This window comes from Staurois parvus, unplaced genomic scaffold (assembly GCF_062004578.1).
Source record: "Staurois parvus isolate SC_StPar_1 unplaced genomic scaffold, SC_StPar_1.0 ptg000205l, whole genome shotgun sequence".
NCBI classification, from domain to species: domain Eukaryota; kingdom Metazoa; phylum Chordata; class Amphibia; order Anura; family Ranidae; genus Staurois; species Staurois parvus.
The window spans coordinates 384,454-410,405 of NW_028318001.1; the positions used below are offsets into that span (position 1 = coordinate 384,454).

A 25,952-nucleotide genomic window follows, 5' to 3' on the forward strand; every position below is an offset into this window, starting at 1 on the left:
CGGGATCCATGCTCACTCCCTCTGGAGAAATGATATAGCCTAAGAACTGGATTTGGGTTTGTTCAAACTCACATTTCTCCAATTTAATGTAAAGTCTTTTCTTCCTTAATCTTTCATAGATAGTGCAAACATGTTTGTGGTGCTCCTCCCAATTATCGGAAAAGATAAGGATATCATCCAGATAGGCAATCACAAATTGGTCCAACAGATCACGAAAAACATCATTGATAAAATGCTTAAACGTTGCAGGGGCGTTGCAAAGTCCAAACGGCATCACCAAGGAGTCAAAATGCCCATACCTGGTTCTGAAGGCGGTTTTCCATTCGTCTCCTTGACGAATGTGAACAAGGTTATATGCCCCTCGTAAATCAAGTTTTGTAAAGATCTTGGCAGACCGAAGTCTGTCCAACATTTCAGCGATCAAGGGTAATGGATAGCGGTTTTTAATAGTGATTTTATTCTTGTCTCTTTAGTCAATGCATGGACGCAAGGTGGAGTCTTTCTTTTCAACGAAGAACAGGGCTGCTCCTGCAGGAGAAGTTGAGTGTCTAATAAAGCCCTTCTCCAAATTCTCATCGATCCACACCCTGAGTACTTTTAATTCAGGTTCCGACAGATTGAACAGGTGGCCAAAAGGTATTTCTGCCCCTGGGAGCAGCTCAATGGGGCAATCATATGGGCAATGAGGGGGTAATTTATCTGCATTTTTCTTGTCACAGACATCCCGGAACTCATGGTAATGTGGGGGAAAATTGTCATATGACTGGATAGACACTATATCACTTTTTGCTTCCTTGGTCGGTGACTAACTTGGTCGGCAAGGTTTTTTGCAATATTTTTACAGTGGGGTGACGTAAAATCTATAGTCCGTGCTCCCCAGTTGATGGAAGGATTGTGAGTGGAGAACCAATGAATGCCCAGGATGATGGGAAACTTGGGTGATGTAACCAGCTGAAAGCTGATGGTCTCACAATGGTCAGCCTTAAACAACAGTACCAGGGGAACTGTTTTATGGGTAACAGGTCCTGAAGATAAGGGTGACCCATCAACTGTCTCCATATCAATAGGGGTAAATGTATCTCTTGCTTGAATATTATTGTTGTTAGCAAACTCTATATCCATAAAGTTCCCCCCAGCCCCGGAGTCCAGCATAGCTGAGCAGGAGATTTCACAGCCCTCAGATACAAGTTTAATAGGGATAACAAAATGGGAGAGTAGAGAGTTCACTTTATTCTCTTCAGGAATCAGTGGGGAGACAGACTGGCTTATAGAGTTTATTTGTTCAGGCGTAATCACATCAGTCACAGCAATTGTTCTTCTAACCTTGTTAGGACAATTAATTGCATAATGACCAGAATCCCCACAATATAGACATAAATTCTCTGAACGTCTTCTCTCTTTCTCCTGAATGGAGATGGATCTCTTGATCGTATCAACCTGCATAGGCTCAGGAGTGTTAGAACCCAGAGAGACTCTTGAATCCTGCTGAACAAATGAACTAGCGGAGAATTGCATGCCCTTATTACCTCCAAACATTCCCAGCCTCTCCTTCCTCCTTTCAGTAAGTCTTTGATCGATTCGGATACACAATTGGATGAATTCCTCAAGATCATTAGGTATATCTACTCTGGCAAGCTCATCCTTTACCTGTTCAGAAAGCCCTTGGTGGAACTGGCTTTTTTGTGCTGCAGGGTTCCAAGTGGTATCTACGATCCAACTTCGGAACTCGGCTGTGTATTCAGCGACCGAGCGTCTACCCTGCCTCAGACTATGCAATTTTGCTTCAGCAGTAGCACAACGGTTGGGATCATCAAAAACCTGATTCATTGCGGTCAAAAAGGTATCAAAATCATTCAACATGCCATGGTTTTGCTCTATATAAGGGGAGGCCCAAGCTAGAGCTTCCCCAGTCAGAAGCCCAATAATAAACATTACTTTCTTTTTCTCTGACGGAAACGCAGCAGGGTACATTTGGAAATATATACGACATTGATTAAGGAAACCCCTGTAGTGGCGGCGGTCTCCATTAAACTTAGATGGTTGGGGCATATGTGAGCTAGTATCATCTCGGTTCAGCAGTTGTCTCTGCAGAGCCTGAATCTCCCCCTGTTGCCTATCCACAATGCTTTCTAGTTTGGCAACTTTTTCTTGATGGGTAACACCGAATTCCTGTAGCTCAGCAATTTGCTGCCTAGCGTTTGCCAAAGCGGTCTCCATGTTTGGGTCAGATTATTCTGTCACGGTCTGGGTCAGGTTCAGAGACCAGTTGCTACAGCAGTGTAAGGCTTACCTGAAACCAGCAGGGTTGGTACACCAGCGGATCACCCTGGGAATGATGCAGGCTCACCTGAGGTGCGGGGTCTAAGTAATAACCGGTTTTCCCCAGAGCTCCTAATGGTGGAAATGGATTTGGCTGTGTGCTAATACTAGGTCACAGATCTCAGGATCACCCCACCAAGGAACGAACAAGCTGGAAACCAAAAGCGAATCAAACAGATTAGGGATCAAACAGAAGCGGAGTCAGTCACAAGCCAAGGGTCGGTCACAAATGGTAGTAGATAGGATGAGGCAGAATCGTAGTCAGTAGCAAGCCAAAGGTCAGTAACGAAGATGTAGACAGCAGCAGGAACGGTAAGCGGGATATTGGCTGGAAAGGCACAATAATCTGGCAAGGAGGAAGTGTATGGACATGGCTTTTGTAGGAAGTTCATGGGAGGAGCAAGGAGTTCAAGGTTCAAGACAAACAGGGCTAAGGCAGGATCATCCAAAGAATTGTCAAGGTAGCTGTCCAGCATTCCAGGTGGCTCAGTGAGAAGAAACATTGCCTCTCACCGCGGAAGGCCCAGGTTCAATCCCAGGCTCTGACAGAGTGGTTGTACCAGTTCCTTCAGATAATAATTTTCCAGGTTTCTATTTAAAGTTATTCACAGTTTCAAAACCAAAGCCCACTACTGGATTTAAAATCAGTAAACACATGTATTTGCCAAAATTCCAGATGGGGTCAAGCATTGCATCTCTCAGACAAGGGGAATTTCCGGCTTCGGTAGAGACATGCAAGATGCCCATTTACACATCTCCATCTTCCCATTGCATCAAACCTTTCTGCATTTTGCTTTGGAAGACCAACACTATCAGTTTGTAGCACTACCATTTGGGCTCTCCTCTGCATCCTGAGTGTTCACAAAAGTACTTTCCCCGTTTCTGGCTCTTTTGAGAACCCAGGGCATTTATGTCACAGGTTACCTGGATGACCTCTTGCTGAAGGACTCCTCAGCCACAACCTCGTTGGCCAACAATTCAGTCCCTTTAAACTTTTGGCTGGATAATTAACTTTCCAAAATCTTCTCTACATGCTTACTGCCATCTGGAGTATTTGGGTTTAATCTTGGACACAGCCCAAGCCGGAATCTTTCTGCTTTCCTAGGGTCCCATGCATAGACTCTCTAGTCAAATCGCACCCCTTATTTCTCTTCTGCATGAAGGTTCTGGGTTTACCTGTAGCCTACTTTTTACCAAACAGGATTGCTTTATTGAAGGTATAAAAATATTACATGACAGTGTCAGCAAACAATTTGGCATGGCAGTGTATAGGAATGAGCAAAATACAAAACAATTCAAAGTCCAATGATACAGAACAGTGTTGGGAGAAAGACCAACTTTCACAGGTTACCAGAATAGGTGCGACAAACCCCAGTGGGTAGAGGAGCATCCAAATCAAAAATGCATCATAACTCAAACAGAAGAGGGGGAAGGAGGAAAGGGTGAAAGAGCCTAAGGCATGTAAGATGGGTAGAAAGGCCATGTAATGCCACACATCTCTACACTGGTAGGAAGAAATGATGGCCTAATTTTAGACAGTTCCCTTTGCCCCCTTTCACTTCAGATCTCTTCAGTCCAACATACTCACAACATGGATCAAGCAAATCCAATCTTTGGATTGTCCAATACTTCTATCCCTTACCTCTTTTGCCCCCTGCTGGCGATGTCCGCTTCTCTCTGCTGCGGGAGCCCTGTTAGCAAACCATGTGCTATGGAGGCACCAATATGGGCACACTTCTGAGCCAGAAAAAGTAATATAATATGTTTATTATTATTATACAGACCTAATGGGCAGCACAGTGGCTATATGGTTAGTACTTCTGCCTGGCAACACTAGGGTCGCTGGTTCAAATCCCAGCCATGGCACCACCTCCCTAGAGTTTGCATGTTCTCCCTGTGTCTGTGTGGGTTTTTTCCAGGTACTCTGGTTCCTTCCCACACTCCAAAGGCATTATTTTAGGTTCCTGTCTAAATTTACCCTAGTATGTGTATATATGAATGTCAGTTAGGGACCTTAGATTATACGCTCCTTGAGGGTTAGGGACGGAAATGAATGTAAAATATATTATACAGTTGCAAGAAAAAAGTATGTGAACCCCTTGGGATTACGTGGCGTTTTGCATGAATTGGGCATAAAATGTGCTCTGAACGTCATCTAAGTCACAACAATAGAAGAACACAGTCTGCTGAACATAATACTACGCAAACATTAGATGTTGCCATGGTTTAATTGCACATAACATGTAAACATTCACAGTGCAGGGAGGAAAACGTATGTGAGGCCCTAGCTTAATGACTTCTCCCAGAGCTAATTGGAGCCAGGAGTGAGCCAACCTTGACTCCAATCAGTGTGATGATATTGGACGTGTTGCTGACAGCTGTCCTGCCCTTAAAAAACACAAACCTGTTTTGGGTTTACTGGTTTCAAGAAGCACTGTCTGATGTGAACCATGCCTCGCAGAAAAGCGCTCTCAGAAGACCTACGATCAAGAATTGTTGACTTGCATGAAGCTGGAAAGGGTTACAAAAGTATCTCCAAAAGCCTTGATGTTCATGTGTCCACGGTAAGACAGACTGTCTACAAATGGAGAAAGTTTAGCACTGTTGCTACTCTCCCTAGGCGTGGTCGTCCTGTAAAAATGACTGCAAGAGCACAGCGCAGAATGCTGCATGAGGTAAAGAAGAATCCCAGAGTGTCAGCTAAAGACCTACAGAAATCTCTGGCACATGCTAACATTTGTGTTGACACATCTACAATAAGGAAAACATTAAACAAGAATGGAGTACATGGGAGGACACCACGGAGGAAGCCATTGCTGTCCAAAAAGAATATTGCAGCACGTTTGAAGTTTGCAAAAGAGCACCTGGATGTTCCACAGCACTACTGGCAAAATATACTGTGGACAGATGAAACCAAGATTGAGTTATTTGGGAAGAACACACAACACTATGTGTGGAGAAAAAAAGGCACAGCACACCAACATCAAAACCTCATCCCCACTGTAAAACATGGCGGAGGGAGCATCATGGTTTGGAGCTGCTTTGCTGCCTTAGGGCCTGGACGGATTGTTGTCATTGATGGGAAAATGAATTCCAGAGTTTATCAAGACATTTTTCAGGAAAACGTACGACCATCTGTCCGCCAACTGAAGCTCCGCAGAGGATGGGTGATGCAACAGGACAATGACCCAAAGCATACAAGTAATTCAACAAAACAATGGCTGCAACAGCACAGAATACGCCTTCTGGAGTGGCCCAGTCAGAGTCCTGACCTCAACCCGATTGAAATGCTGTAGCATGACTTTCAGAGAGCGATTCACACCAGACATCCCAAGAATATTGCTACACTGAAACAGTTTTGTGAAGAGGAGTGGTCCAAAATGACTCCAGATCGTTGTGCAGGTCTGATCTGCAACTACAGGAAACGTTTGGTTGAGGTTATTGCTGCCAAAGGAGGGTCAACCAGTTATTAAGTCCAAAGGTTCACATACTTTTTCCTCCCTGCACTGTGAATGTTTACATGTTATGTGCAATTAAACCATGGCAACATCTAATGTTTGTGTAGTATTATGTTCAGCAGACTGTGTTCTTCTATTGTTGTGACTTAGATGACGTTCAGAGCACATTTTATGCCCAATTCATGCAAAACGCCACGTAATCCCAAGGGGTTCACATACTTTTTCTTGCAACTGTATGTAAAGCACTGCATAAATTGACAGCTCTAATATAATTACCTGAAATAAATGAGAATAAATACAGTATATATACAAAATGAGTAAAATATATAAAAAAACTGATGTGTGTATAGCTTGAGTCGTACTTTATACAATGAGTTAGTTTTTTTTTGTCTTAGTTTGTTTCTTGTAAAGAACCCTTTCTTATCCCACATAAAGATAATGTGTTCCTGAGACCAAGACCCATGCCCTCCTTCCTTCCCAGAATGATCTCTTCCTTTCACCTCAATGAGGGTATTGACCTCCCTTCCCTCTGTCCTGCCCGTAGCTTGTCAAGGAGATTTTACTTCCTTGTCTGGATTTGGTCAGAGCAGTTAGGGTTTTACCTAGCTGCAACTTTTTCCTTCCAAAAAATTATTCCCTTTTTCTCCTCTCTGAGGGACCAAAGAAGGGTCATATCTAGGTGTCTCAAGCATTTCTATGCTTAGGTGACACTATAGCTAGGTGACTCAAGCATAATTTCCAGGGCTTTTACACTTCAACACAGGGCTTTTACCAATCATCACTTGGTTTTCTGCTCATTCCTTCTCATTTTTACTGGGTGCATCTACAGGCCACTTCTGATGCAAGCTTTGGCCACAAGGTTTTGAGTCAGTTGACTCTTTTGTTATCTTGTGGGCCTATTTGGTGCTATTTGCTATATTGTTGTCCATCCCTCAGTTGTTTGCTTGAGGATATTCAATGGTCTATGGCTACAGATACTGTGTCCTGTACAATTTGATGAAAAAACAGGTATTTTGACTTGCCTGCAAATTCCATATCTTTGAGTACGGTTCTGGTCACAGGTTCCCCCCTTCTGTTCCCTGTTTCTCTTTATTGCTTGCTACAAAACTGTCCCATGGAATGGGTGGCATATAACCCATTTTCTATGACTACACATTCTGTGTTCTGTACTCCAAGACATGTAATTTACAGTCAAATAGTTGGTGAATGCAGTTAATATTATTGTCACCATTAAGTGTATTATAATTGTGTAGTTGTACATGTACAGAGGATTCACATCACGAGACATAAGGTAAAACGGTCAAATTGTAAAAACATAATTTGTATAATGAGCAGAGACCGAACACTTCCATTCTGCTTTCATTTTGTATTATAACTACACATGTGTTATTGACAGCGGAATTTTCCTTTCCAAAAAAGGATAGTTGTTTCGATGTCGTCAGATTTAGAGTCGGTAGGATTGGTTGAGATTCAGTAACATTCCTTTTGTTGTATTCTCCATGTAATAGCTTCAAGCTAAAACATTATAATGTTTTCCAACTGTTTCTATTGTTTACGATTTCTTTTTTTTTTTATGCAAGTGAAGGAATATATCCAGCTGTTCAGTGTAAGTTTCCTTCCAAGTGCTTGTTTTTAGATTTGACCTTGAGATTGTCTTGTATATTGGTGTTCTAAACCTAGTCATAGATGCTATAGGCCTGATGTATGGAAAGTGTGCTAAATGTAAAACTGAATAATGCTCAAAGTAACCATTCAGCTTCTGGAAGAGCAAATTAATTTTCTTTTAGAAGGCCTTGTGAGTTGGGGCATTGAAGCCCCACATTGGGCAAAATATGACACTCCACCCCGTCCATCCACTCCCTCACAGCCCCCTATAAATAATGCTACAAGTTTTCTTCCTTTTTCGTACTTTTGGAGGAAAGTTATACTCAAGTAACTCTAGACCCATCACCACCACTATTTCTGGGTGCAGGGGCCTGCTAATACAGCACTGCCGATGCACCCAGGGCCACCAATTCCCTACTGTCCCCTTTGTTGATATGTTTTTTGGACATTCCAGTGATCAGTTAGGGGTTGAATGCTATCCTGGAGATGGGTTTTAACCACCTGCCGACCGCTCACAGTAAATATACTGCGAGTGGGCGGCAGGTACAAGCACAATCATGTACCTGTATGTTGGGCCTTTGTTCCATGTTCAGGGCACACAAGCGCGCCCCCTGCTGACCAATCACAGCAACAGTTTGGCAGCAAATTTCAGTCAATGATTTTGTCTGAAAACATCAGATCGACTGTGTCCAACCACAAAACTGTGTTTACCAACACACAGAACTCTGTGTGCCTAGAAACAGCGAATTGGCTGTTTCTTCTCCCTGCGAAGCAGGAAGAAAAAAACGCCAGATCAGAAAGTAACAGTATTACACATTGTTAGGCACACAGTTAACCCCTTGATTGCCTCTAGATGTTAACCCACTTCCCAGTCATTGTCATTAGTACAGTGTCAGTGTACAGTATTATCCCTGTATTCGTGTCAATAGCGACGTCCGTGACCCTCCCAGATAGTGTTTGTTTGAGCCAGATTGCTCGTCAACCTATCAGAGTCCCACTATAAGTCGTTGATCACCGCCATTATAGTATAGAGTCTATAGTAGTGGTTCTCAACCTTTCTAATGCCGCGACCCCTTAATACAGTTCCTCATGTTGTGGTGACCCCCAACCATAAAATAATTTTCGTTGCTACTTCATAACTGTAATTTTGCAGTGGGAGGAGTAGTGCCACATCATTGGTGTCAGTGGAAGGAGTAGTGCCCCATCACTGATGTCAGTGGGATGAATAGTGTCCCATCGTTGGTATCAGTGGGAGGAATAGTGCCCCATCGTTGGTGTCAGTGGGTGGAATAGTGTCCCATCGTTGGTGTCAGTGGGAGGAATAGTGCCCCATCGTTGGTGTCAGTGGGAGGAATAGTGCCCCATCGTTGGTGTCAGTGGGAGGAATAGTGCCCCATCGTTGGTGTCAGTGGGAGGAATAGTGCCCCATCGTTGGTGTCAGTGGGAGGAATAGTGCCCCATCGTTGGTGTCAGTGGGAGGAATAGTGCCCCATCGTTGGTGTCAGTGGGAGGAATAGTGCCCCATCGTTGGTGTCAGTGGGAGGAATAGTGCCCCATCGTTGGTGTCAGTGGGGGGAATAGTGCCCCATCGTTGGTGTCAGTGGGGGGAATAGTGCCCCATCATTTGTGTCAGTGGGGGGAATAGTGCCCCATCATTGGTGTCAGTGGGAGGAATAGTGCCCCATCATTGGTGTCAGTGAGAGGAATAGTGTCCCATCATTGGTGTCAGTGGGAGGAGTAGTGTCCCATCATTGGTGTCAGTGGGAGGAATAGTGTCCCATCATTGGTGTCAGTGGGAGGAATAGTGCCCTATCATTGGTGTCAGTGGGAGGAATAGTGCCCCATCATTGGTGTCAGTGGGAGGAATAGTACCCCATCATTGGTGTCAGTGGGAGGAATAGTGCCCCATCATTGGTGTCAGTGGGAGGAATAGTGCCCCATCATTGGTGTCAGTGGGAGGAATAGTGCCCCATCATTGGTGTCAGTGGGAGGAATAGTGCCCCATCATTGATGTCAGTGTGGTGGAGGGGGGAATAGTGTCCCATCATTGGTGTCAGTGGGAGGAATAGTGTCCCATCATTGGTGTCAGTGGGAAGAATAGTGCCCCATCATTGGTGTCAGTGGGAGGAATAGTGCCCCATCATTGGTGTCAGTGGGAGGAATAGTGCCCCATCATTGGTGTCAGTGGGAGGAATAGTGCCCCATCATTGATGTCAGTGTGGCGGAGTGGGGAATAGTGCCCCATCATTGGGGTCAGGGGGGGGAATAGTGCCCCATCATTGGTGTCAGTGGGGGGGGGAAATAGTGTCCCATCGTTGGTGTCGGTGGGGGGAGGAATTGTGCCCCATTCTTGGTGTCAGTGGGAGTATTAGTGCCCCATCGTTGGTGTCAGTGGGGGGAGGAATAGTGCCCCATCGTTGGTGTCAGTGGGTGGAGGAATAGTGCCCCATCGTTGGTGTCAGTGGGGGGAGGAATAGTGCCCCATCGTTGGTGTCAGTGGGGGGAGGAATAGTGCCCCATCGTTGGTGTCAGTGGGGGAAGGAATAGTGCCCCATCGTTGGTGTCAGTGGGGGGAGGAATAGTGCCCCATCGTTGGTGTTAGTGGGGGGAGGAATAGTGCCCCATCGTTGGTGTATGTGTGGGAGAAATAGTGCCCTATCATTGGTATTAGTGACAGCAATGATGGGGCTCTATTCCTCCCACTGACACCAATGGTACTTACCTTGCTGACCCCTGCTCCAGCCTGGGCTCGCTCTCTCCCTCTCCCATCTACAGCCTGCATACCTGGCTGCAGCAGCAAAATTTGCACTTACCTGTCAGCTGTCTTCCTTCTCTGGCCGATCTCCTCTTCACTTGCTCCGGCAGCTCCCTCGATCTTCTTTGATCTACGCGCACTGCCGCTCGGCTCCTCCTCTCCAAGCTCCACCTCCTCGCCGGTGATTGGCCGCCTGTGTGCCTCTCCTGAGCTACAGCTCCGGTGGCCAATCAGCGGCGAGGAGGCAGAGCTGTTGAGCGATCCCGGAGGTGTAGCCAGGTGACAGGGGCAGCATATCATCCCGCCCACACATCGCCTGAGACAGAGGAGCGGTGTCTCGGTTCCTAAGACCATCGGAAATATGTGTTTTCCGATGGTCTTAGGCGACCCCTGTGAAATGGTCGTTCGACCCCCAGGTTGAGAACCGCTGGTCTATAGCTTTGTAAATTCCTGTATATATACCATAGTTTGTAGATGATGTAACTTTTGCACAAACCAAATAATATACACTTATTGAGATTTTTTTTTACCAAAGACATGTAACAGAATACATTTTGGCCTCAATTTATGAAGATTTTTTTTTCTTATTTATTGGATATGTTATATAACAGAAATGAGAAAATATATATATATATATATATATACATATATATATATATATATATATACAGTTGCAAGAAAAAGTATGTGAACCCCTTGGGATTATGTGGAGTTTTGCATGAATTGGGCATAAAATGTGCTCTGAACATCATCTAAGTCACAACAATAGAATAACACAGTCTGCTGAACATAATACTACACAAACATTAGATGTTGCTATGGTTTAATTGCACAAAACATGTAAACATTCACAGTGCAGGGAGGAAAAAGTATGTGAGGCCCTAGCTTAATGACTTCTCCCAGAGCTAATTGGAGCCAGGAGTGAGCCAATCTTGACTCCAATCAGTGTGATGATATTGGATGTGTTGCTGACAGCTGTCCTGCCCTTAAAAAACACACACCTGTTTTAGATTTACTGGTTTCAAGAAGCACTGTCTGATGTGAACCATGCCTCGCAGAAAAGAGCTCTCAGAAGACCTACGATCAAGAATTGTTGACTTGCATGAAGCTGGAAAGGGTTACAAAAGTATCTCCAAAAGCCTTGATGTTCATGTGTCCACAGTAAGACAGACTGTCTACAAATGGAGAAAGTTTAGCACTGTTGCTACTCTCCCTAGGCGTGGTCGTCCTGTAAAAATGGCTGCAAGAGCACAGCACAGAATGCTGCATGAGGTAAAGAAGAATCCCAGAGTGTCAGCTAAAGACCTACAGAAATCTCTGGCACATGCTAACATTTTTGTTGACACATCTACAATAAGGAAAACATTAAACAAGAATGGAGCACATGGGAGGACACCACGGAGGAAGCCATTGCTGTCCAAAAAGAATATTGCAGCACGTTTGAAGTTTGCAAAAGAGCACCTGGATGTTCCACAGCACTACTGGCAAAATATACTGTGGACAGATGAAACCAAGATTGAGTTGTTTGGGAAGAACACACAACACTGTGTGTGGAGAAAAAAAGGCACAGCACACCAACATCAAAACCTCATCCCCACTGTAAAACATGGCGGAGGGAGCATCATGGTTTGGGGCTGCTTTGCTGCCTCAGGGCCTGGATGGATTGTTGTCATTGATGGGAAAATGAATTCCAGAGTTTATCAAGACATTTTTCAGGAAAACGTACGACCATCTGTCCGCCAACTGAAGCTCCGCAGAGAATGGGTGATGCAACAGGACAATGACCCAAAGCATACAAGTAATTTAACAAAACAATGGCTGCAACAGCACAGAATACGCCTTCTGGAGTGGCCCAGTCAAGAGTCCTGACCTCAACCCGATTGAAATGCCGTGGCATGACCTTAAGAGAGCGATTCACACCAGACATCCCAAGAATATTGCTACACTGAAACAGTTTTGTGAAGAGGAGTGGTCCAAAATGACTCCAGATCGTTGTGCAGGTCTGATCTGCAACTACAGGAAACGTTTGGTTGAGGTTATTGCTGCCAAAGGAGGGTCAACCATTTATTAAGTCCAAAGGTTCACATACTTTTTCCTCCCTGCACTGTGAATGTTTACATGTTATGTGCAATTAAACCATGGCAACATCTAATGTTTGTGTAGTATTATGTTCAGCAGACTGTGTTCTTCTATTGTTGTGACTTAGATGACGTTCAGAGCACATTTTATGCCCAATTCATGCAAAACTCCACGTAATCCCAAGGGGTTCACATACTTTTTCTTGCAACTGTGTGTGTGTATATATATATATATATATATATATATATATATATATAATTTTTTTTTTTTTTTTTTTTTCAAAATGTTCATCCTTTTTTAATTTTTACAATAAAAAAAACCAAGTGGTGATCAAATACCACCAAAAGAAAGCTCTGTGTGAAAAAAATTATATAAATTTCATTTGTGTACAGCATTGCATGACTGCACAGTTGCCAGTTAATGTAACACAGTGCTGAGTAGCAAAAAAAATGCCTTGCTCATGAATCTTCCGGAGGTCAACTGGTTAAAGTGCATTTCTACTGTTAACTGCTTTTTGTGGATAGATACGCTAATGTAGTAATGCTGTGTCTCCGGTGCAGACTTATTGCTGCCACTCTGTTGTTAAGCAATAACAAATTTTCTCTAAATTATACCTTCAGATATATTATCTTCCATATTTATTTAAAATGTTTGTCTATGAAAGTATGACTGTTTACTGTGTTATTTAATGCAATTGATTTGACTAGTTTTCAGCTTGTCTAAAATTGAATTCAATGTTTAACTCCGAATTGCCCATGGGAGTCCAACCAATGATTGTGGAAAGTATAAACCACCTGAGTTCTGAAATGTTGATTTTAGTTAGAAAATTCCTTTTTCCTAAATTCAAGTACATTGGATTATGATGCTGCCTTCAGGTGATTGGACACTGGCAAATAACAGCATTAACCACTTGCCCTCGGGAAGATTTACCCCCATTCCCGACCAGGCCATTTTAGTCTTTTCAGCACTGCACTATTTCAACTGGTAATTGTGCGGTCATGCAATGCTGTACCCAAACAAAATTTATGTCTTTTTTCACACAAATAGAACTTTCTTTTGGTGGCATTTGATCACCACTAAGTTTTTTTATTTTTTGTGATATAAACAAAAAAAGCCTGAAAAGTTTGAAGAAAAAAGATATTTTCTACTTTCGGTTATAAACAAAAATCCAATAAACTCAAAGTTAGTCATAAATTTAGGCCAAAATGTATTCTGCTACATGTCTTTGGTAAAAAAAAAAATCTCTTACGTGTATATCAATTGGTTTGTGTGAAAGGTATAGCGTCTACAAACTATGGTATATAAGCTGGAATTTAAGCAGCTTTTACTTTCTAACTGCCTATCACATTTCTTGAGGTGCTAAAAAATGCCAGGGCAGTACAGAAAACCCCCAAAGTACCCCTTTTTTGGAAAGTAGACACCCCAAGGAATTTGCTGAGAGGCATGTTGAGTCCATGGAAGATAATTTTTTGCCACAAATGTTTGGAAAATGACAAAAACATTTTTTTTACACAAAGTTATCACTTAAATTATATATTGCTCACATATGCCATGGCTATATGTGGAATAACGCCTCAAAACTCATTCTGCTACTTCTCCTGAGTATGGGGATACCACATGTGAGACTTTTTTGACAGCCTAGCCACATACAGGCCCTCCTTTTGTCATATCACTTCCTCACTACCTATCACATTTTCAGAGGCCCTAAAATGCCAGTATAGTACAAAATCCCCAAATGACCCCTTTTTTGGAAAGTAGACACTCCATGGAATTTGGTAAAAGGCATGGTGAGTATTTTTCGGATATAATTTTTTGTCAAACTTATGGCAACAAATGAGATCTGCAAAATACTCACCTTGCCCCATAACAAATACCTTGGAGTGTCTGCTTTCCAAAAAGGGGTCATTTGGGGGACGGGGGGGTTTCTTCTACTATCCTGGAATTTTATGCCCAACATTAGAAGCTTATGCCACACATCACCCACTCTCCTAACCACGTGAAGAACAAGCCTTTTCTGACACTTTTACATGAAAATACATTTATTTTGCTAGAAAACTACTTGGAACCCCTAAACATTATATATTTTTAAAAGCAATGGCCCTAAAGAATAAAATGGTGGGTGTTGCAATTTTTTATGTCACACAGTATTTCCGCAGCGATGTTTCAAACACTAAATCTTTGAAAAAAATACACTTTTTTGAATCGTAAGGGACAAAAACACAATATATTGTGTATTTAGAATTTGTTTGTATATTTTGAGTTACTTCTACTGCAGTGACCATATAAACATCAACTCTAATAAATAACAGCTGGTGATGACATGTTTCACACTCCGAAGAATTGCAAATACATTACAAACTTATTGTAAACAAATATCACACATGTTGCTAATTCATCTTATGTTTAGTCGATTTTTCCTGAAGGAACATAAAGGAAGGCACATTTTGGTTTCATTGACGCCCATGTACTGAAACCCTTAAGCGTTTCTCAAGACAAGACATTAAAGAATATGTAAACCCAACATTTCATATTCCTGATATGTGTTTGCTTTACCATGTGCTTGTATGAAAAAATATTTTGTACTCTTTGTATTCCTTCCTTTGTGTGAAATTCCTTGTGTTCTACTAGACCATCTGGTTTCATATTAAAATTGACCACACTAAGCTTGAGAGCACAGTATGGTTAGTTCTCTAATGATCAGACTGGTTTTGACACCCACCCCCTGTACAACCATTCACTGAGAAGGCCAATGAGCTGCTGTTTCTCCTCCCCTAGTTTTCAGAGCTCCTTATGCAGCTGAGAACAGAGGGAATGTGATCACTTATTTAAAAAAAAACAAAGGAAAATAAATATATTTAAACTAATTTTTATATATACACAAATGTTTTGCCTTTCATTTCTATTTTAAACTGAATGAACTGTTTTATAGTATGTGGGTTTTCATTACATACTATAAATAGTACTGTTATCTTGACGATGCTAAATTGCAACTGCAAGGCAAATAGTCCACATAATCTGCTTTACATTGTGTGTTATATAGTATTGTTCCAGTCAGGGGTTTCATAATGCCTCTGAGAGTCAAGTATGACCCTTGATATCACAAAAGGGCAGCACATAAAATTCAGAGAATATTAATTATCAGAGACAGCAGACACACAGCGTGATATAATCAAAGACTATGTACATGATACATAAGATGGTAAGATACTGTGGATGTAATACAAATGATGTTCAGAGACTGCGGACAAACACAGTTTTTTATTACTTTGAGGGGTGGAGTGAAAGCCAGTTGTTACTTTTACGCATGTCACTTTTTGATCTATGTGTTGATGCTCTCCATTCTGCTTAGGATGTTTATTGTATACAGTATATATTTCTGTATAGTCCTCACAAACAATTTTACAAGCCTTTTTTTTTTTTTAACTCTACAGTCAGGATAAAACCCCCAGCTCTTTTGGTAGACTACTTTAGTTCAGTTAGGTTAGGGTCTTTAAATTTATCATTGAAAGGAGCTTTTAAAGCAGTATTAAACCCCAAACTAAAAATGGAATATATTGCAGCATACCAATCATTAGATATGTTGGCTACATTCATTTTGTTTTTTTAGGCATTTTTTTCCCCTATGTTTTCACGCAGTGATCTGGCCAGTAACACACCTTCTCTTTTAGAGTGCCTACACTCTGGAAGAATCAGCAACAGAGACACCTTTGGACAGCAGCATTGCTAATCTGGGGAGAGGGGAGTGTTAATGTACTAGCAGATTTAGATGTATTAAACAAATAGAAGCCAAGCCCCAGCTAACATTTTTAATGCAACTGGTTTTTTTTTTCTTTTGGCATAAAGGTTTTACATAAAACATTATCACTGTAGACACATCTGTCAAGGTTAATTTTTTGTCTCTAAGGACTACATCTGCAGGACAGTTTTTTCTTTAGAGAAACAGACTTACTGACTAGATCACCAGCTCAAAAGAAGCTTAAAAAAGAAAACTAATGCAGCCATCACATCTAATAATTGGTCAGCTGCATTATAATAAATGTTTGCATTTTGGGTTTAATACTGCTTTAATAACGCGTTGCTCTTTACTAGAGCTGGCTTTATTTTCTGGTATTCTCTTTCCCTTCCTGTCATATTCTCTTTAAAAATATTAATTTGTATCTCAGCCCTATCTCCTCAAAATTGCCTTTCCATCTCTCTTTACCCCAATCGTTCATCACCAAGAACACTATCTCTGTCACCTGCTTCCATTGCCACTTCCTTTGCTTATCTACTTATCTTACAAACATCTTGGATTGTAGGCTCAAAATAGCAGGACCCATTTCAGCTTTTTGTCAAGGCTTTTTAGCTGTTGTTTTCATGGACTCTGTAGAATTGTGTAAAATTGCTTAATTTACTTTGCCCATTATGCAACTTTGCAGAGTAATTAGTGAAGACTTCATACATTTTCTTGTGATAGCATCTCATACCATTACAAATTCCTCTCAGTTGGCAAAAGCATTGTAGATTTAAGGACCCTTTGGCTTTCTCCAAATGCAAAACTGTCTGGATGTAGGAAATATGGTGAAAGGTGATTCACCAGACAACAGTGCTTTTTTAGTCTGCCCGGGGTTCCATGTTTTGTGCTCCTTTTTGTGTTGACCTTGGATGTAAGCAGCTTCCATATATCAGTTCTGCCATAAATTTTAGCTTTCTAAAATTTGTAATATACAATTTTTTCTGAGACTGGGCCACAGAATTGCTGACATTTAAGCCTGTAGTAATTCCTTCCACATTCGTGACATTCACTATCTATCTAGCTAAGATCTTCTTCATACCAGGTGTGGTAGGACTGCGCTGGGCAATACAAGGCAAAATGCCTTGTCTTGCCTACCTGGAAGTTCACACCATTGCTTTGCAGTGGTTTGTGCTGAAATAAAGTACTGTGTGCTCTACTTTACTTCAATGCAGTGCATTGCAATTCACCACCTTGCACCGTGCTGAAGCCAATAGAACTTACTGAAAGTTTGCGGAAAAACAAAAGCAAACCCTGCGCGTGGCTTTGGAATTGCTTTTTTTTCTACCACACACCAGTGGCTACATTCTGTTGCAGCTGCTGGTGTGGACCGGCCCTAAATGTCCATGTTTCTCTGTAAGTGAAGTTCATTTGCAGTACTTTGCCAGCACTATTTGTTTATATTTTGGCATATGCTGTTATAATTTTTAGGACCGTTATTCTTGATATACTCCTTAGCAGTTTTTGTGCCCTTTTGAGCCCACAGCTTGGGCATTCTCAACTATTGACCTTTCTGGATGTAGTCGTCTTACGTTGAGTCTACATTACAGTCTACAACTTTACAGTTGTGTTTGGACTGTTCCGTTCTGTACTAAATTCTACACATTGAGGTGCATAGTTTTAGGCACTCCCAGTCCAGACCAGTGTTGTTAATGTGGTAAAGAATGTAATGGCGGTATTCCCGAGTGTAGCTCGGGTAAAGTTTCAGTACCACAAGTGGTAACCCCGAGCTACACTCAGGTTTACCATGCGGCGCTGCTCCGGGATCTGTTCTTCTCTTACCTTGTCCTGCGCTCCCACGATGTCCCTCCTGCATTGTCCCCTGTAATGTCTTCCGGCGGATGCCGGCATCTGTCTTCTGGGTTCTGTCCCCTGCGACGTCGGGACATACGGGGGATGGAACTGGCGGGAAATTTGAAAATGACAAAAAGTGACATTCACTAAATACACTAAAATCACATAGTATTACATTACTGTATCAAACCATTTAACATACATTTTGTCTCTAATGCTTTGTCCTGTGCCCTGCTTGCATTTGTACTGTTCTTTCTGCCTGGAAACTGAGAACAGTCCATGGCATCCAAAAAGCGTCCCTTTACGTCAAAATCTGTTTTAGACCAGCTAGAGAACAGCGATAGTAAATTAGAACTACTTGCAGAATTGAGTGATAATGATTTGTGGGGAAATTCGTCATCGGACACTGAAAACGATTTTATGACTTTGCTCAGTCATGTGCGAACTTGGAGCTATATTTCAAATTTCAGTGTTTTTGGTTTGATTATATTATTGAATAAAATGTATTATTATATTATTATTTTTTATGATTATTTATTAAATTATAATTTATGATTTCGTGTTTCAAATTTTATCATACCCAGGATGTTTACTAGACTCTTGTTCGGACAGATTTCAGTGAGTTATTCCTAAAAATTACAGGCCTACAATAAAAAAAATACATATTTCCATGCAAAAAAATTTACCGCTTTGAGCACAGATATATGGACATAATCAGACCGCTAGGGAGGTTAAACTAAGCAGAAAAAGTTACAAATTATTTTTTTCCTCCCTTCAGGCAAAAGCTAACTCTCCAAGATGAAGATATGTCTGTCGTCATTAACACATACTACAGCCAAAAGATTATAGCAAACCAGAATGAAGATGCAGAGGATAACACATACTGCTCCACTTCACTTGTAAAGAAAAGATTTGTGCCATTATCAATAGTATTTAAGCTCGATAATGGAAATTCTAGCTGTGATGTAGAATGCCAAAGCAGGCAGCAAGTGAGTATGTATAAATGTGAAGGAAAGTTAGTCTTTCTCTAAACTATAAACATCTTGTTCGTTTTACTTATGAATTGCATGTATGGTATGCTTTTTCTGTTTATTACATATCATTACATTATCTTAATTGTCTCTCCTTGTACTTAAAGGGTCCATGCACACTGGGCTTAAAAAACACAGCTTCTACAGGAGTTTTGCCTGTAGAAGCAGCTCAATTTTATCCAGTTGACCTCCGGAAGATTTTACCCCCTTCATGACCAACCCTTTTTTGCTATACCGCACTGCTCTAGTTTCACTGACAATTGTGCGGTCATGCAACATTGTACACAAATGTAATGAATAGCATTTTTTTCCCACACAAATAGAGATATCACCACTGGGTTTTTTATTTTTTGCGCTATAAACGGAAAAAGACCAAACATTTTGAAAAAAAAAAACCATGTATATATGTATATATTTGCTATAAAACATATCCAATAATTTTTTTTAATTCCTTCATAAATTTAGGCCAACATGTATCCTGCTACATTTCTCTGGTAAAAACAAAACAAAAAAAATCCCAATTAGTGTATATTAAGATGGAATTGCACTGCATCTGAGCACCACAAATCAGAAGTGCTATTTAATTCATTTTTAATTCAAGGCAAACTTCCCCATCCATCCTTGTCTCCATGCTTTATTTTGCTGAGAAAAAAAGTTTTGAAAAACATCCTCTGGCATTTCTGGCAGTGGCCATCTTGAGTAAGGGCAGCTGATTCATGTATCATTTACTTCTTGGAATCCATCTGCCCTTAGTTCAGGTATAGGCTGAGAACCCTCCCTCCTCTTTTGAAGACTGCTGGGATGCATGATATAGTTTGCCTAGGCATGGAAACCAAGAAGTAACTGAAGAAGTGTAAAAAAATAGTTTAAAACAAGTAAATGAGATACATTTTCCTATCTATTTACTAATGCTAGCAGCATAAGGATTACAAATAGTTCATGTTGATTGAGAGAGTGAAGCTCTGCTTTAATTGTTTTGTATGTAAGTTTTTTTTTATACTAGTAATGGCAGCGATCAGTGACTTATAAGAAGGGCTGTGATAGCATGACACTAACTGACACTTTGAGGGCACTGACTGACACTGACATCACCAGTGAGGCTAATACAGTGATCAGTGCTAATAATTTGCACAGTTACTGTACTAATGACACTTGGTAGGAATAAGTTAACATGTTGGCCAATCAGAGGTTATCTGTGTGCCTAGCAAGTGTTATTGTGTTAAATGTGTGCTGTTTTTACTAAGAAATGTGACTTTTTTTTATTTTCTGCTTTGCAGGGAGACAAAAACTACCACATCCCCGCTGTCAGTAGAGAGATCTGTGTTGTTTACCATTAATTATAGGCTGGGATCTGCTGATTGGCATCTAAGGGATTCAGTGACAGCGCAGCTGGGTGGGCGAGCGCATGCATGTGCACCCCTTGCCCGAAAATAAACAATCACGTATATTTACATGATTCTGCACAGCCGGCTTGCACTGTAGCAGTAAAACTGCTTATCCTATGTGTCCATGCACATTAGGACATTTAGGCTTAGTTCACACTAGCTTTGAAAGCAAGCGTTTGAGGGTAATTTTTAACGCTCCTCAAATGCCTCTAGAAATTTTACTATGGGCAACACACAATGCTGTTCACATTAGCAAAAGATGAATTTTTTTTTTAAAAAATTGAAGCCTCATGTCGAGTCAGGAGGAATTGAAGCCTTTCAGCACCTCCCATTCAAGTCTATGGTGACACTCCTCAAATGCCTGGCAGGCGTTTGCGGGGAGTTAATATCATTAGAGTTTATTATAGGTGTTTGTAGTGCGGTTTTAACGCTTGTAAAACTCCTCAAAACCATGCACATGGCATTTGAGGAGCATTTTTAACACTTGCAGAACGCCCATACTAAAGCTCATTAATGCCTGTCTAAGGCTATAGGAGCGTTTTTGAAGAGTTAGAAATTTAGTCAAGTGTGAACAAGCCCTTAGAGGCATATTTTAAGCTCATTGTTTAGAGACAGAAAAAAAAACCTTTCGGGATTGCAATTTTGAAAGGAGTTTTCTGGCATAAAAAAAAACCGCTAAACACACCTCAATGCTTGTACAAAAACACTCTATTTCAGTGTTTTTTTCTGCCAAAGGAACTGGCATTTTTTTAATTCCAGTGTGTATGGACGCAAAAGTGACACTTTACTCAAGGAAAAAATTGTGAACAGGCAGACTTTCTCATACAGATGAGACATACTGGGGGAGATTTACTAAAAGCTGGTAACCAATCAGCTTTTAACTTCATATATGTAAGAAAGTGCAACGCTAAAATATATATATATATATATATATATATATATATATATATATATATATATATATATATATATATATATTGCGGAATGATAAAGTGCAACACATAAAACATTAGTAAATGCGAAATCTAAAAATCAAACAATATGGTATCATGAGTGCATCATGAATGTAATGAGCTGAGTGAAACAGTAAAGTGCATCAAGTAAAAGCATGAAAATATCAGCTAAACAGCTCAAAAAGCAAATGCCAAACAATAAAGTGTATCAGGGGCAGAATCTAAATACAATAATGTCCTTGGTGATCCGTGAAGTAAAGTGCAGTAGTAAATGATGTTACAGTAAACATATAAAATCTGAGATATATAAATAGGATAAAACTCTACATCAATGTCCGTGGTTAAACGTGCTATTTATATAGTCAAATATCCATAAATGGAAGCAGTTGTCCGTGAAGCCATGAGGCACAGTATAATTAAGGTGCAGAGTACAAATTTTCTGATGATCACACAAAAGAATCCACCACCTCTCTCGGATGTACACTCACCATATGAAAACTGGTAATAGGCAATCAAGCATTAAACATCTGAGAATGGAAGGCGGCCAAAGGGTTAAACCGGACCAAATTCATCCTGGGCACTCGGATGGGAAGTCAGCTTTTGTCCTAGAGGGGATAGCTCACCACAGGAGCCAATAAGGTTGCATATAGTGTAATATTTATTAGAACATAGAAAAGTATCCACGTGGAGACAGAAATCAAAAAGCATAAAAAGTGTACCAAGATGGCCACTGCTCTGACCATCGGCAGCGGCGGTGTGACGTCAGCAAATGGCGGCTCCATCCAACACCTTGTTTTTTTTTGAGCATGGAAAGCATTGCACCAACGATCAGCAGATTGCTGGTGCCATGTAGGACTCCTGCAAACTATCAGTGTATTTGTGTGCCCATACAACCCGTGAGTGAGTTCTACATCCTTACCGCCCGGACATTGAAAAACCCCCTATGCAGTTTAAGGTTAAACAGCTTCTCCTCCAATTTCATCGATTGGCTGCATGTCTTGTTACACTCCGCGAGGTTAAACAGTTTATTCCTTACACTAGAATTACTAGAGTCACTGCTGTATATAAAAATTAGGAATAGTGGTCCGGCTATAACCTCACTGAGTTCTTTGAGGACTCTCGGGTGTAAGCCATCCGGTCCAGGTGATTTATTTGTGTTGCGCTTTTCTAGTCTTTTTCGGGCCACAAGGATACTTTCTGTTATGTATTACTAATGATACAGGCTTGATTACTATATCCTTCCTTTTCCTTTGCAAAAACTGAGGAGAATAATGTATTTAGTACAGTTGCCTTCTCCTTGCCACTTGTAACCAGGTTCCCTTCATCATCCTTTAGGGGCCAGTATGTTCTGACCTCGCTTTTTTACTATTAGTATATTACAAATATTTCTTGAGATTCTTTTTTACTCTTCTCTGCTATGTGTCTCTTGTAATCTGTTTTAGCTAATCTGATTGCTTTCTTACACTTTTTATTGCATTCCATGTAGTGTTGGAATGCAGACAATGACCCCTCTGCCTTATATTCCTTGAAGGCCATTTTTTTCTCTTTGATATGTCCTTTTACGTTAAAGTTTAGCCACCCAAGTGTAACCTTTGCTTTTTTTATTTATTGCCATTTGGAATACACTGGATAATACCTTTAATATTTTCTTAAAGTATTCCCTTTTTTTCTCGGTGTTCAATGTTTCTAGGATTTGGTCCCTTTTAATATCTTGTAGTTTTGAAAGTAGTTTAGAAAAAGTTGTCTCTTTTGAAGTTTGGTGTTTCTGTACTACTCTTGTGCCTCCTTATCCTATTATTTATGCTGAATGTAATTATCCTGTGATCACTGGTTCCCAAGTTGTCCTTTATTTCCACATATGCGACCAGATCTGTGGTAATTAGTAGATCTAGCAATGCATTCTTTCTAGTCGGGAAATCCACCAACTTGCTCATGAAGTTGACCTGTACATTTAGGAAATGGCGAGCCTTATATGAGTGAGCTGTTTCTTCTACCCAGTCAATATCTGGATAGTTGAAGTTCCCAATTGTGATGACATTGTCCTGCCTCACTACCATTTCTAATTGTGATAGGAGATTGAACTCTTCCTCATCCTTCAGGTTAGGGGGGCTGTAGCATATCCCCACTATTATTTTCCTGCATGTCTCTTCCCTTTGGAGTTTCACCCACAGGGATTCCGCCTCACCCCACGTTCCATTTGCATTGTCGTCCCTAAAAATAGGTTTAACATGTTCCCAAAGGTGAACTTATCCTTTAAGCTTTGACAATAAAATTTAGGAGTTGATTGATTACTATGGAAAGCTGCACCATATTCTGTGTGCACCAGTTTTAGTAAATCTCCTTCACTATTTATCTTCTGCATTTTAAAATATTCTCACCTGCCTGTATGTTCTGTCAGGGGTGTGGAATTTAAAAAAAAAACTACTTGTCCAAGGACTAAATCTGGGTCCCAATCTACTTGTCCCTCATGACGATCTACTTGTCCTGATAAAAAAATTTCTTTTTTGCAGGATAGAAAGTATGAAGGGTTGCTGTTTAGGCAGACTTTTAAAAATTAAATGGGCTTTATGGTGACTTAAACATTTAATGATTTTATATTTTACTAGAAAATTTCTTAGAATCCCCAAACATTGTTTTTAGAGATGAGCGAAGTATTCAAAAATTCGATTCGACTGATTCGGCGAATTCGTGGAAAAATTTCGATTCGAGTCGAATATATTCGCTGTGAATTTAACTTAAAAAAGGGTGTTTCTAGGCTTCAGAGAGACTTAATATTAGTGCTGAACACTGTACCTTTAATTTAAATGCCCTTGGAGTCTGCTGGGGAAGAGAAATAATACTGTCAGGCAGTATGACATGCAGATGAGTGCCGTCGATCTTAGAATCACCGCACACTTCACTCATTTGGGCAGTCACGGGGCCAAAACCAGAGTGTGGAGCCACAGTGTGGCGGTGGAGGCAGCAGCAATGGGAGGCCATACAGCACCCTATGACAAAAATGGAAACCACCAGCAGTGTGAGGAGACCTGAAAGTGGCACATGGCAGAGTGTGGCGATAGAGACAGCAGCAATGGGAGGCCGTACAGGGACCCATGACACACTCTGGACCTGGCAGCAGCATGAGGAGGCGGTACAGGGGCCCATGGCAGATTACGGGCCTGGCAGCAGCATGAGGAGTCGGTACGGGGGCCCATGGCAGATTACGGGCCTGGCAGCAGCAATGGGAGGCCGTACAGGGACCCATGACACAATCTGGACCTGGCAGCAGCATGGGGAGGCGATACAGGGGCCCATGACAGATTACGGGCCTGGCAGCAGCATTTGGAGTCGGTACGGGGGCCCATGACACACTCTGGACCTGGCAGCAGCATGAGGAGGCGGTACAGGGGCGCATGACAGATTACGAGCCTGGCAGCAGCAACTTGGACAGGAGGACGTTCAGTTTCTGCACCGTCTGGTGCGTGCTCGCAAACTGTTGTCTCTTGGAAACGGATTCCAAGAAAGACTGCTGACGGAATCCGTGAAGAGGAGTAGCAGGAGAAGGAGCATCTGAACGAGCGGAATATGCCAACAAGCGACAACAGGGGCCCATGACAGATTACGGGCCTGGCAGCAGCATGAGGAGTCGGTACGGGGGCCCATGGCAGATTAGGGGCCTGGCAGCAGCTATGGGAGGCCCGTAATCTGCCAGCACCCTATGACAAAAAATGGAACCCACCAGCAGTGTGAGGAGACCTGAAAGTGGCACATGGCAGAGTGTGGCGATGGAGACAGCAGCAATGGGAGGCCGTACAGGGACCCATGAGAGACTCTGGACCTGGCAGCAGCATGAGGAGGCGGTATAGGGGCCCATGGCAGATTAGGGGCCTGGCAGCAGCTATGGGAGGCCCGTAATCTGCCAGCACCCTATGACAAAAAATGGAATACACCAGCAGTGTGAGGAGACCTGAAAGTGGCACATGGCAGAGTGTGGCGATGGAGACAGCAGCAATGGGAGGCCGTACAGGGACCCATGAGAGACTCTGGACTTGGCAGCAGCATGAGGAGGCGGTATAGGGGCCCATGGCAGATTAGGGGCCTGGCAGCAGCTATGGGAGGCCCGTAATCTGCCAGCACCCTATGACAAAAAATGTAACACACCAGCAGTGTGAGGAGACCTGAAAGTGGCACATGTTTGGGGCATGATTCATGGCGGATTTAGTCAGTTGTGTCAGGAACTGGTGGTTTGAAATCCAGACTAATCCACGCCTGATTCATTTTCACAAACGTCAGTCTCTCCACACTTTGGGTGGACAGTCGTGTCCTCCGCGGAGTTGCAATACCTCCTGCCGCACTAAACACGCGCTCCGATGCCACACTACTGGCCGGGCATGACAGCCTTTCAAGGGCAAATTCAGCTAGTTGGGGCCAAAGGTCAAGTTTCGTTGCCCAGTAGTCAAGGGGATTGTCTACCTCGGTTGGCAGGGTGCTGTCCAAGTAGGCCTAAGCCTGTTGTTTGAGGTCCTGCTCCAGGTCCACCTGATGCTGCTGCTGCTGCGGCTGGTTAGTAGTTTCCTCACTGCGCTGGTGAAGAAAGCTACTCATCATCGACTGCAGACTGAGGCAGCCGCTGCTGGTGGAGCTGCCACTGCTCCTACCACCCCACCCCTCCCCTGCTGCCATGGCAGCGGAACGCGAGCGCACAGGGCCCACAGTGTCTGAGGATGGACGTTGGCGCAGACAGGCAGAGACCAGCTGACTACATAGGTGGTTTTTATAGTACGTTATTTTGGCCTCCCTCTCAGCAGGTGTGAAAAAGGCC

At 42.1% G+C, this 25,952-nt stretch overlaps 1 protein-coding gene across 1 annotated transcript in view; it reads left to right on the plus strand.

Moving 5' to 3' along the window:
- Positions 1–25,952, plus strand: part of SPIDR (scaffold protein involved in DNA repair) — a 770,885-nt gene that overhangs the window by 383,239 nt on the left and 361,694 nt on the right. The window contains exon 6 of the mRNA XM_089678484.1: positions 18,561–18,771. Within this exon, the coding sequence (XP_089534610.1) occupies positions 18,561–18,771 (211 nt within the window). The remainder of the gene's footprint in view (positions 1–18,560; positions 18,772–25,952) is intronic.